The 14,042-nt window shown below is 38.8% G+C and overlaps 1 protein-coding gene across 1 annotated transcript in view; it reads right to left on the bottom strand.

Annotated features, from left to right (window-relative positions):
• IRAG2 (inositol 1,4,5-triphosphate receptor associated 2) overlaps positions 1–14,042 on the bottom strand; it is a 116,025-nt gene that overhangs the window by 26,725 nt on the left and 75,258 nt on the right. The window contains exons 18-22 of the mRNA XM_088025708.1: positions 9,983–10,044; positions 8,607–8,687; positions 7,727–7,823; positions 5,744–5,891; positions 4,941–5,022 (exon numbers count right to left, since the gene is read on the bottom strand). Of these exons, the coding sequence (XP_087881834.1) occupies positions 4,941–5,022; positions 5,744–5,891; positions 7,727–7,823; positions 8,607–8,687; positions 9,983–10,044 (470 nt within the window). The remainder of the gene's footprint in view (positions 1–4,940; positions 5,023–5,743; positions 5,892–7,726; positions 7,824–8,606; positions 8,688–9,982; positions 10,045–14,042) is intronic.

The raw sequence follows: 14,042 nt of genomic DNA, 5'->3' as shown, positions 1-14,042 counted from the left end.
GCTCCTGAAGGAAGCCTCAGTGGTGGAGGCAGTGGGAGGCGGCTACTTAGGGACTACTGTGCCTCCCAGCCTGCTGGATTATTTATGTGCCTTGAAACTAACTGAGAGGGTAATTTTAACAATCCCATCACAAGCAGTCCACCCAACCACAGTAGGACCTCACACTGAAGTCCTGAGACAAGAAGGGAGAGTCATCTCTCTACCACCCAGGGAGAGAAGATCACTAGGTGATCAGACACAGAGCTCCAAGGAGGTCAGCCTGGAGGGCCTGTGGGCAGCAGGGATCATGAACAAAGACGACTGCAAAGATATGAGTGGTGAAACCAGCTTCTTTTCCCCCACAATCTCTGGGGAGGTTAGGTGTCCTTTCCTGGGACCCACTAGTTGGTGGGGCCTGAAGGACATTAGGAGATAGCAGTATATGCCCCTAGAGATTCTTGGAAATGTTGAGAAGGGACCCCATGGAGATGAAAGGTCTTCTTATTCAGCAGCAAGTGGTGAAACAGAATTAAGATTTGTCTTTTCTCTAAATATGACCAACTTGGTTTGTCTTCATGGATTGATTAGGCTAGAACTTAGCCATTGCAGATATGTAGATATGTATGTGCATACATGTATGTATTGTATATTTGAAACCTCAAAAGAACCCTGAAAAGTTGTATCTGTTTCACGGGGGGACACAGGCAAAGTCAGAGAGGTTAGGCTTGTCCAAGTTTATACCACTAGCAAGTCACAGAGCCAGTCTTAAATTCAGGACTGCTTGATCCCAAAGTCTATGCTATGTGGCTAAAAATTCTAAGTCATTACTGGAAAGATTTTTAAATAAATACAAAAGTAACAGAATAGAATAAGTAACCTTTGTGTACCCATTCTGCAGATTCAGCTATTACCAACCTGTGGCCAATCTATTCCGTCACCCACTAAAAACACCCCTGCATTGTTTTGATGTAAATCCCAGATATCATAAACATTTCTTCCATAAATATCTCAGTCTGAATCTCTAAAAGACAAGGTTTGGAAATAATTAATATTCTTCTTTTCTCTCTACACTACAATATTCCAAATAAATAAATTTTCCGGGTCAATAAAGGAACTGTTTTCCCCAAGAATGTCCCAAACTGGGCCCCAAATTATTTTATTATGAGATGTTCTTCTTGAGACAATAATCTTATTAGAGTCCTTTGCTCACTCAGAAAGATCCTAAGAATACAGATGTTCACTTTTACCTCACCCTGTGCTTTCTGAAAAGGATGCTAGAATGCAGCTTCTTCTATGAATATGGGAGATGAATAAAAAAATAAATCCCAAGTTCTCAGGAATACCAGTCCAAAGAAAAGAGGCAGAAAGCAATAGAGCAAGGTTGTCAACGCAACAATTTCACTGAGTGCTCAGTCTTGATGTTTTAAATAGGCCCTGTAGGGAGTACAAGAATAAGTAAATAGGCATTTAATGAGTATTAATGGGCAGCTACCATACACCAAATTTGTGCAGAGTGCTAGATGCATGTTGGTTAATGGTCAAAGGCACTCTCTACCAAGCTTCTGATCTACTACAGAAATAAATATAAGACAACAAAGAATTACAATGCAACCAGAGCATACAGATGACAACAAGGAGGACAAAGAGTTACTGGGGTCTAAAAGAAGGGAGTGAACTCATTTTTTCCTGAGTGGGACAGTTGAGAAATGAGGAAACAGGCCTGAAAGACATGACTTTTCCATAGTTACACAGAGGTAGAAACAGGGAAAAACCTCACCTCTCAACTTCTAATTATTCTGATTTCTACCTCTAGTCTAGAAGGACAGGAAATGTTGACTGTAAACATTTCTTGCTACCACAAGAAAGGTTTTATAGAAGAGCTGGTTTTGAAATGGGCCTCAACAAATAGAATGTGAGAAATGGGGAAGTGCATGGTGTTCTGGGCAGAGAGAACAGTATAAGCAGGCTTTGGGGATATATTCCAATGATAAATGCTACTCGGTTTCACTGACATGCAGGGACAACCATAAGGCAGTGGGAAATGATGGAAAGGTAGGTTGTGACCAGATTAGAGAGGGGCTTGAAGACCAAATCAAGTTGCTTGTTATAAAGGCTCTCAAGGGTGACAAAAACCCTACAGTTTGAAGCCAAAGACTTAAAACACTATAATTTATGGGTCACTGGGGTAAATACAGATTATGTTTTTTGTAATTTTTATCTCATACTTTATTCCAATTCCCTGCGCTTATTAATGAGAATGCTTAGAAAATGGTTTTCTAAGGAGAATTTTTTTTTTTTAAAGATTTTATTTATTTATTTGACAGAGAGAGACAGCGAGAGAGGGAACACAAGCAGGAGGAGTGGGAGAGGGAGAAGCAGGCCTCCCGCTGAGCAGGGAGCCCGATGCGGGGCTCGATCCCAGGACCCTGGGAACATGACCTGAGCCGAAGGCAGACACTTAACGACTGAGCCACCCAGGCGCCCCTAAGGAGAATTTTCTATTTGTTTAGAGATGGGTGTAGGGAGTCTGAGGGGTAGGAAGTGGGGATCTACTCAAGGAATAAGCATGAGAGAGTGAATCATTCAGTGAACAGGCTGAAGAGATTCTTCAGTGGAGCAGAAACCTGGAAAGGGAATGGTGAGAAGTGGTGATATCAGCCACCAAGTGCAGCCGACAGACTTGTTCCTGGGGACTCTAGAAGAAACGGTGCAGAAGACAGCATGATAAACTTCAGGGAGTGTGTCCATTTCCCCAGGGATGTTTGATAGGAGTTTCTATTATGGTCTGTTAGCTCCTGTTTCTCAGTGGTGTCAAGACCACAGACAAAATCTATCTCATATCCTAAAGATAGTGGATTAGGAGATCCTTTTAGATAGCACATTTCTTAGCCAAAAAACCACTTTCAAGGCAATTATGAGTAATTATTATGATTGAAAGGTCTACAATCAGTGTTCTAAGAGGGTCTGTGAGAAAAGCTTCTCCTTTGAAGTTAGACAAACCTGAATTTGAATCCCAGGTTTGCTAGTTACCAGTTGAGTGATCTTGGATAAGTTATTTAACCTCTCTGAACTTCAGTTGTCTCATCTGCAAAAGCTGAGAATACCTACCACTCAGAGTTGTAGAGAAGATTAATAACATGGCATGTGGTAATGCTTTCCTACAAAGTACCTGGTACACAACTGATATTTGTTTCTTCCCCCTTGTTGGTGAAATCAGTGTCAGATAAAAGGGAAATTACTAATAACCAAACATTCTGTAAGCTTCCAAGTCCAACTTCCTTTATTAAATTTACAAGAACTGCTAAGTAATAGCAAAATAGATTCATTTCCTTTTTCTTTCCTTTTCTTAGCTACTCAATAGGATGGGTATTAAGGAACAGAAAAATGTCAGATACACACACTTAAAAGGAATAATAAGAATAATTCATATAACTCAGTGGTAAAAAGAACCACATTTTTTAAAATGGGTAAAGAGCTGGGTAGATACAGCTCCAGGGAAGATGTGCAAGTGGCCAATAAGTACACAAAAAGATGTTCAACATCATTTGTCACTAGAGAAATACATACCCAAACCATCAAAATTACTTCACATCTGCTAAGATGGCTATAATAATAATAATAAAAAAAACACCCAGACAAATGTTGACAAGGATGTAGAGAAATTGGAATCCTCATACATTACTTGTGGGAATGTAAAATGGAGTAATCACTTTGAAAATCTGTTTTGCAGGTTCTCAAAATGTTAGAGTTACCATATGATGTAGCAATTCCACTCCTAGGTGTATACCCCAAAGAATACTCATATGTGTATACAAAAACTTATACGCTAACATTCATAGTAACATCATTCACATAGCCAAAAAATGGAAATGACCCAAGTGCCCATCAACTGATGAGTGGATACACAGAATGTGATATATTCATACACTGGAATATTATTCAGTCATAAAAAGGAATGAAGTATGGGGATAACATGCTACAACATGGGTGAACCATGAAAACACTATACTAAGTGAAAGAAGCCAGTCACAAGAGGTTACATATTGTATTATTCCACTTATATGAGATATCCAGACTAGGCAAATGTATAAGAGACAGAAAGTAGATTAGTGATTGCCTAGGACTGAGGGTTTGGGGGTGGGAGGAATAGGGACAGACTGTTGATGGGCATGAGGTTTCTTTTTAGGATGGTCAAAATGTTTTAAGATCAATTTTGGTGATGGTTGTACAATTCTGTGAATTTATTTAAAAGCATTTAATTGAATCAATTGTTTAATATATGAACTATATTTCAATTAAGCAATGAAAGAAAAAGGAAGAATGATGGATTATTATATCCTGAAACAGAACTGTCTGCTTCATTTGATTGAGAAAATTATGGAGCTCAGGCTCTGGTTGTAGACTGAGGGAGGCACTTCATACATACCTCCATAACCTGGGGAGTTCGTCTAAATGACATGTTATTCAGTGTTACTCTTTTTTGTTGTTGTTGTTGTTAGGTAGAGAAGTCTCATTAGCACCTAACTGTAGCAAAGAACACTCTCTGGGCATTGTCCTACTTTGTGACTTTTTACAAAGTACCAGCACGTCAAAGGTTATCTAGGCTTGGCTTCAATTCTTAGAGAGACAATGAGACCTGAGACTTCTTAGAGTCATTAGTGAATTTTAAGTCCCAAACCAGCCTGCCTCTTTAACAAAATGTTCAGTATACTTCACCAAAATCTCCTTTTGGCTATATACCCTTGAGCTTATACTACAGAAGGGGTAGAAAGCCCCCAAATGACTGAATTTTAATTTCCTGCCATCAAAGGCTGACAGTTCTCACGCATCTGTGTTTTGTGGTGTAAGATTCATACTTGCTGTAAGAGTGCTCATAATACTTCAAAATATGTATACACCCAGAGAGGAGGACCAGGATACAGTAGTACTAAAATAAAGTTGAAATATAGTCAAATGCTCACTTCCATCCTTAGGTCATCATTCATCCTGATGCAACCTGAAAGATCTGTTCCTGGGTGGGGGCCAACTTTAGGGCCTGGGCACCTGACAATAGAAAGCAAAGTTCCTTACTACAGAGAGAAAGACTGAGAATTTCAGCAGATACCAAAATGTTTCCCTTCTCTATCCCAGCTTAACCAAATTTCTAATTAAGTTCATGGTTTTAGTAAGACATGAGGAAAAAGAGCTCCAACCTCCACCAGAGAGAGGTTGCAAACCATAGAGAATCTAGCCAAAAATGAAAATAAAGAATTTGCAATTCAAAATCTTGCTTCTTCACCCTTGATACAGAAAGGGAATTTCACTGGGGTGGATAGTGCTCACAAACTCCACTGACATTTTGAAACTTTTCCTAAGGAAGGTCAGTCTGTGTACTCAGAAAGGTGAGCACAGATGTGGGGACAGGGATTTGCAGAGGCTCATTAACCTTGAGGATGAAGGAATAGAATATGATCAAAACCTCTCTGAGTAAGTTAACTTAGCAGTATATAGTATATTCCTAAAAGTTGGGAAACATTCAGGTAGCCTGATTTGTCTTTTACGTTTTAGAATGGACATTAGAGAATTCAAAGAACAAGAAAAGTCACTTCAGGAAAACTATAGAGGTATCTTTGTTTTAAAATTGCCAATTTTCAGAAAGTCAGAAGTTCCATCCTAAAGACGTTATGGTCTCAGGATACAAAAGTCTAACTGATTAGAAGTTCAGGCACTAAGAATAGGCCACCCGTGAAGAATAGGGTAAGTATATTTTGCTCTTTTAACTTACTTGCGTCTTCTAGTCACATCCAAATCACCATCCTCTACTTTTCCATAGTTGGGCCTTTCACATGAAACCTGGATTCGTTTGGCTACACCTGAGGAAAGTGTGAGTTCCAGGCTTGGAATTGCTGTGAGACTCTCTAGATGCAAGGCATCTGCAGAACAGAAAAGAATAAAACCAGAAATTTGTTCCTGGTTTAAACTATATAATAAATACTTATTTATATTTATTCATATATATAATATATAAAAATTCTTATATATTTTTCTCATGTATATTATATAGTATTTATTATATATAAAAATAGATATCATACATATATGAATTTTTTCCCTTTTGAGAGGTTGGACCATTTCTGAAAAAGCAGAAGTCAGTTCAATTCTATTAACCCTGCGAAAGTGAAAATGCCATTTTTTTTTTTTTTTAAGCAGAGTGGGGAGGGGGCAGAAAATCCTTGCCTAAAAACAACTAGAGGGGTCAACAATCTGCAGCCAGAGGGTAAAATACATCCAGCTGCTTGTTTTTGTAAATAAAGTTTTACAGTAACAAAGACATACCCATTCATTCATTACTTGGCCACTTGTGTGATACTGAGTAATTGCTGCAGAAACCATACAGCCTGCAGAGGCTGAAGGACTTACTGTCTGGCCCTTGACAGAAACAGCTTTACCAAACCCTGAAGGGAAGAGGGTTAGACATTGTGATGGGGACCCGTTAAAGAGACAAAGGAAATAGGGTAACGGATCATGTGTTTTGGAGGAAGCCATCTTGCTATGTGTTTTTCTGAGTATAGGAAGCAGCAGAGTTTAATAGAAGAAAACACAGGCATTGGAGTCAATCAGAAATTTTTAGTTCAAATCCTGGCTCTGCCACATACTAGTTGTGTGCTCTTGGACACATAACTAAACCACTCCGAGCCTTAGCTTACTTACATATGAAGTGACACACGACCTTAGGGAAATTACTAACTCCATATTTCTCTGTTTCCTTCTCTTCCTTATCTTGAAAATGCAAATTACATTAGCATCTACCTGGCAGGGATGTGGTGAGGATTAAATGAGGTAGTAGTGATGCTAAGAGCAGAGAACTGTGCCTGGTATATGGCAGGCATCTGCAGGCACTGTCGGGCTGTGGTTGTGTTATTATTACTGGGTTAGTGTGAGTAAAATCATCTCTATAAAGCTCTAAGCTATTGTTTGATACAAAATGGCCATTCAGTTAGTAGTGGTAGTAGTTTTCCCTTCTCTAGTTGAAATGATCCACAGATCATCTTACTTGCTATTTACTTCTTCTTAACTTTATTTTGATAACCATCCCATGTCTTTTGTCATTTCAGAACCAGCCATTAACTTTTGCTTTCAACCACATCTCGGTTGTGATGAGAGATGTCACTACCATGAACATTTCTTCCTAAAATAAAGCTCATTCTCCTTAGCCTGGCACTGAGTAATAGCCCACCATTTGACCCACAACCTGCTCCAAACTTACATTCTACTGTATCACAACCAAACTCCTCTTGTTTCCAAAATGACTTGTCCAGTTTTGATTCCTCTTCAAACACTTGAGGCTTTTGCATTCTTCTGTTTTTTTTTGGTTTTTGTTTTTATGTTTTTTTTTTTTTTTTTGTCCTCCTCAGTTAAAATACTTTTTCCATGCTTTTTGCTACTCCAAATGCAACCCATCTTTCAAGGCCTGGTTCAACTCTCATTTCTTCTATAGAGCTTTCTTGGACTTCTCTGAGCCCATTCTAACCTCCCTGATAATCTGTGAGCTATTTTAGGATTTATTCTCTATTATACATAATATGGTGCTTTGCACAGAGTAGGTGCTCAAACATCAGTTGACTGACAGAATTCAGGGATAAATATCCAAACATTCAACAACTTTTCCTGTATAAATATAATTGTGATTAATTATTTTCCCTTTCAAAAAGAACCTTACCCTCAGCCATGCCTGATAGGGTGTAAGAGGGGGGCTATCCATGCTTACCCAGCAGAGGTGTATACCAGCATGTATGTTTGAAGGTCAGGAGCGTCTGATATATTCTTGCTTCTTGACCACTATATTGTTTACGGCAACACTGCTTCTGAACAGAAAATAAAATAGTATTAGCTACCTAAAGGGGTGTAACATAACATATTTCATCATCTATCCTCTTCATTTCCAAAGGTAGAAAGAATATCACTGGCATCAAGAAGAGTCAAGAAGAAAATAAATGATTCCAAGTAATAAAGTAATAAAGCTTTCAACCTTTTGATCAAAAGCTATACCCTATGGGTAAAGTGTAATTCTCATTAAAAATCACAGTTCAATAATTTAACAGAATTATATCAATTCCCAATAATCGACACTGTCATATAAACAAAAGCCTTGAGGAAAAAGGTATGGATGAGAGGCAAGCTTAGTTAGACAATACTTCTTCATGATACCACAGTCAAATAATTTAACATATTGCCATATCGTAGGGTCTACCAGCATTGTATGCATGTGTGTGACAAAGAAAAAGACTAGGTAGGGATGCCTGGGTGGCTCAATTGGTTAAGCATCCAACTCTTGATTTCAGCTCAGGTCATGATCTCAGGGTCATGAAATCGAGCCCTGTGTTGGGCATAGAGTCTGCTTAGGATTCTCTCTCTCACTCTGCCCACCCTCCCCTCCCCCCGTCCCCTGCTTGCACGCTCTCTCTCTCAAAAGAAAAAAAAAAGTTAAAAAAAGAAAGTAGGTATCCATTGTTTCATCTAATAATCTCTCAAAAGTGATCTGGCTTAAAGTACTAGGACTACTAATACATACTGGACTTCACTTTCTCTTTTGACACAGTGGTGATTCACAACTGGCACTTAAATTGTTTCAAAAAGCTTAAACTTACCAGTTGATCTTGAAATGGTTGTTGAATTCCATCTGTGCCGGACGAGGGATCACAGTGAGGAAATTCCTCATCTAAACAGCTCTGTCATGAAAAAATGGTGGAGCATGTTCAAAGGCAGAATGACGACAGAGTCAAGGATACAAAACATATTCCATTTAAGAGAAGATATTGTGCTACCTGAGGAGGGTGGTATTGGCCAATTCTGTCAAGTATTCTACTTAAGGGAACAGGTTTGTAATTGTAAAACTTTCATTGCATTTTTCCCCTTACTTGTTCTAGGAATGAAATTCAAAGATCAGGGACAGGAAATACAATGGCTTTGTCATTGAAATCTTTAGGCAGAGGCCAAAGGAGGTTGCTGGAGACATTTCAGTGTAGTGAAAATGTTGCCTGTGAAAATTTCATAGCAATCAGATTGTGGCGTTAGTCCAAGAGGTAGATACATACCTATCACAGTTATAATAGAAAATTGTATTGGTGTTCCTGATAAGATTAAAGCATATTTAGATGTGGAGGTTTTTCCACTTCAATTTGTTGTAGGGGGCTTTTTAGGTACTCTGCCTGGCTTAATCTCCCACATGAAAATTTCTTTTTCTACTTAAACAGATGTGCCTGCATTATGCTCTGGAAACAGATACATGCAGACATCACCCTTCTTTCTTCCCTTCTCCAGTCCCTTCCCCCATGCCAACCTTACTGTTCCTTATGTTCCTCATTTATGAACAAAAAGGAAAAATTCACCAAGTATCATAAGGGAAAGAAATACATTGAACTCTACCATGGATATATTGAGATATCCAGACAGGAAGGAGTTAAAAGTTTAATTCAAATAGGAGGGGCACCTGGGTGGCTCAGTTGGTTAAGTGTCTGCCTTCAGGTCAAGGATCAATCCCTGAGTCAGGCTCCCTGCTCGGTGGGGAGCCTGCTTCTCCCTCTCACTCTGCTGCTCCCCCTGCTTGTGCACGTGCTCTCTCTCTCCCTCTCTCAAATAAATAAAATCTTAAAAAAAATAGGAGAAAAAAGAGATAGGAACCATCCCAGCCCATCCAACAGTACGCATTCAAGAGTTATCAGAAAACAGGTACCTAAGACTAAAACACTGGCCCTTTGCTAACAGATACAGTAAATTCTAAAATGCTTCCTCTTTAAAAGATGTTATTAGCCATTCACTAATGTGAGTTCCCCCTTCTTGTTTGGCTAAATGCTTTCGGTGCAGAAGAGAAGAAAGTCCACCAGAGCATTTTCTTCTAAGTTGGTTAATTTTGTGATAAAAGTCATTATCTATTATAAATTAGCTTCAAATCCATATACAGATTGGACCTCTTCCCCACAGTAAACACATATCACAGGGTTTTTTGTTTTTGTTTTTGTTTTACCTGAAACGGCAAGCCATGGAGGCGTCCTTTAATTAACTTCTTTCTCAGTGACTCAGTTGGTGCTATAAAGAGAATTCATAACCAGCTTAATAGGACGATTTGTAACCCCCTTTTCCCTCAGTTCCTTTCATAAACTTTTAACAGCTTTAAATTTGGGGTCTGAGGAAAGGAGAGAGAAAGCAGTGACTTCTGAGAATGGCGTTCTCAACTCATGTCTTGTGGGAATAGAAGAGCAAAACAAAGACTAGAGCAGCTAACCCATGATCACCCCTGGGCATTCAAAATTCCCCTTGACAGATGCAAGTGATGTCCTCTAGAAGTGAGTCACAGAATGATTCCACCTTAACTTGGGAATACACCTCAGAGGTCATTCAGTCCAACTGCCTAGGATGTGGAAATCCTCTCTCCCAGAAACCTCTGCGTGAGCTGTGAGTGATGGCAGCCCCTAGAATTGGAGCCCCGTGATCCCAGAATCCTATGGGTAGGTCTGAGATGATGAGAACACTTTGTCCAGAGGATTTCAATGATAACTGGTTAGTCATGCAGCTGGGATCAGACTCACAGGATAATGTTCAATTCAGTATACTTTTTCATGAAATTAAAAATGTTTGTCTTTCTACTTCACTGAAATCTGCCTTCCAGTAACTTCCAACTTCTCATCTCTGGAGTAACAGAAATGAGGAAAAAAATACCTTTTTAACTCTTTGAGTTACACAGGTACACACTACTTATCTGACAATCCATACTCTTTAAAATATAGACAAGAACCAGAAAATAGGCCCAAATCTTTTGAACCAAAATAGATGTTGATATTCATGACCTTTATTCCTGTGGCAATCCCTCACACTTCCACTCGTCCAGTAGGCTCTGAATTTATACATAATTCTCACAAGCTCTGACTGCTTTCTCAGCCCACAGATGATTAAAAACAAAAGTTACATGAGGGTAGGAAGCTCTGCTAGATGGAGACATTGACATATTAATAGTTGCCACTTTTTTTTTTTAATCACAACAGCAAGGAAAATTCACAGCAAATACTCCGTTGTCCAAAACACATATGAATCTGTAGCAACAGTTTTATATCTCAATAGCCTGAAAAAATTCTGAACCATTAAAATAATACTAATATATGTGAAAAGTACATAATCTAACAAAAAATTTTTTTCTAAGAAAAAAGTCTTGAAAATCTTCAATTACATCAAAAATTACTCATGTAAAATTCTATTTTGTAAGAATTTTTTGGAAAAATTCCTTATTTCACAACTAAGCTTGACATAGTGTTACTAGGCCCACTAGGAGGAAAATACTTTTTAAAAATTTCTAACATATTTAAGTAATTAATTTTTAATACTTAAAACTCTAGTAAAGATTCAATTTTAGAAAATTCTCTCTTTTAACGGTATTAAATAAATCCTTCTCCCAACCTACATCTAAGCAACAGCAACCAAACCTTTCAGAAGTGGCCAACATTATGTTTGTGAAGGCCGTGTATCTCCAAAACACTGTCTTTGGATTTCCAAATAGGCTTGTGTTTCAGAAGAAATAATGAGTTAGTATAAGACTATTTAAATTGCCCATCTGCTTTCCCACCAGGCAATCTTGAGTTTTAGGAATAGTCCATCTCAAAATATTTAAATTGTACACCTTATTTCAACAGATGTTTTGTGCAATGTGTAGCAACTATTTCCATATGTTCCATGAGGCAAAACACATTGCCTTATGACCCTAATTTGCATTCACCTTTGTATGCTTTTTTATGTGTTTGGAGTTGGACCTGCCATGTCTCTAGGACATTTAGATTTTACATGGAAGCAAATGAAACAATGGCCACTGTATCCCCTGCTGTTGCCATCTGTGATATAGGATGGGACCGGGTGTCTTGGATACATTGCCTTTGAAGGAAGCTGGGATAAAACAACATTCCAAATGACTATGCAATGAGACTCTCAGGCAAAGGCCCTGCCAATTAATTGGCTGTTGATAATTAAAACTATAGTATTAGAATGATAATAATGCTAGTTATCAATGATGGTTGACATTTATGGAGGATGGATTTTTATAACACAATATATGTGTTATCTCATGTTCTATAAAACTGTGTATTAAAAAAAATCAAGTTTCATTGAAAACCACAGACCAGGAGAAAATAATTCACAACACATATATCTACCAAAGGACTTGTATCCAAAATATGTAAAGAAATCCTACAACCCAATAACAAAAGGACAAATGTCCTAATTTGAAAGTGGGCAAAAGATATTTCACAAAGAAGATACATAATAGCCAATCAGTACAACAAATGAAAATCACAAGATACCCAGAAGAGTGACAAAAGTGGAAAAGGTTGACACCACCAAGCATTGATGCTGTAGAGAAACTGGAACTCCCACACACTGCTGGTGGGAGTGTGAAATGTTACTGGCAGTTTCTTAAATGGTTACAGCTACACTATGACCTAACAACTCTGCTCGTAGATCTTTATCCTAGGTTAAGGAAAGACATATTGTCTATACACAGACCTATACACAGATGTTCATAGCAGCTTGCTCCATAACAATCCCAAACATCTAAATAATTGAGATGTCCAATAATAGGAGAAAAGATAACCAAATTGTGGAACCATTCATACAAAGAAATATGACTCCATCATGAAAAAGGCATACCATGAATAAACACAACATATTAAGATAAATATTATGTTGAGGGAAAGAAGACAAAAACACCAAAGTACATATTTTATATCTCAATTCTAGGAGCTAAACTAACCCATTAGTGATAAAAATCAGATCAGAGGTTGATCCTTATAGTGGTGGAGGTGGGGGAGGGGCAGTGACTGGAAAGTAGCACAAGGGAACTTTCTGGGTTACAGTTTTGTGTTTCGATGTGCATTTGGCAAACTGGTTAAACAAGACACTTAAGGAGGTGCCTGGGTGGCTCAGTCAGTTAAACGACTGCCTTCAGCCCAGGTCATGATCCCGGGGTCCTGGGAAAAAGCTCTGTGTCAGGCTCCCTACTCAGTGGGGAGCCTGCTTCTCCCTGTCCCGCTTCCCCGCTTTTGCTCTCTCTCTCTCTGTCAAATAAATAAATAATATCTTAAAAAAAAAACTAATACACTTAAGATCTGAACATTTCATGATGTTAATTATGCATTAATAAAAAAACGTAAAAGTTACAAGAACAAAAATAACAGAGTTTATGAGATTAACATTAGGAAGAGACCACTAAAAATGTAAATGCAACATTATAACCAGAGCACTAACAAACACAATTATAAATAATTATAGTGCCTGGGAAGATAACTTGGATCACCGAGACCTCGTGCCTCTTAAAATGACCAAAGGCTGCCCCCCAGGATAATAGGAATAGATAACAAAAGCGTAGAGATGCTGGTGACCTTTAAATGGTGCAGTGCTGGTGGGATGCTAAGAAAATGCAGATGAGAGCAGAACTCAGGCAGTGGGACTGCTGTAGTGAATGCAGGAGGGAGCACAGCCGGCCTCCAGCCAGAGCCCTGCAAGGCTGGGCCGCACTTCTCTGGGGGAGGTGGCCTAAGTGCAGACACTTGCAAAATAAAGCTAAAAGGGCTCCTGCTGTTTGTCAGCAGCCAAGCCAAACACTTTCTCCTTCCCCGCTGAAGGTTATGGTTCTATCCCTACCCACCCAGATCCCCTACCTAGGAAAATCATGAATGAAACGACGCAACTTCCATCTGACATTCGCGTCATTACCCGTTGGCTAATGGTGAACGAGGTAACGCACACGGCAGAAACGTGCTCTAGCAGAACAGACTCTCCCAAGTATGACCAAGCACTAGCTATTGTTTTGCATTTGTTATTTATAAATTACATACTGCATTTTCTGGAAGGGGATACTGAGTACCCAGAGAGGTAAAGAGATTTGCCTAACTTTATCCAGTTTCGCTTTTGACTTAGAACATAGGTTTGTTTAAGGCCAAATACCATACTCTTAGTCATTACGCTATATGGCCTCCTAGATTATTTCATCCATTTCTGCATACATTTGGGAAAACTTAGGCGCCCATCCCCATCGGAGCTGCTGA

The sequence above is a fragment of the Eumetopias jubatus genome, unplaced genomic scaffold, assembly GCF_037043125.1.
Source record: "Eumetopias jubatus isolate StellerSeaLion01/CBP00866 unplaced genomic scaffold, mEumJub1_p1.0 scaffold_8, whole genome shotgun sequence".
Taxonomy (NCBI): Eukaryota; Metazoa; Chordata; class Mammalia; order Carnivora; family Otariidae; genus Eumetopias; species Eumetopias jubatus.
This window is presented reverse-complemented; position numbering and strand designations above follow the sequence as displayed.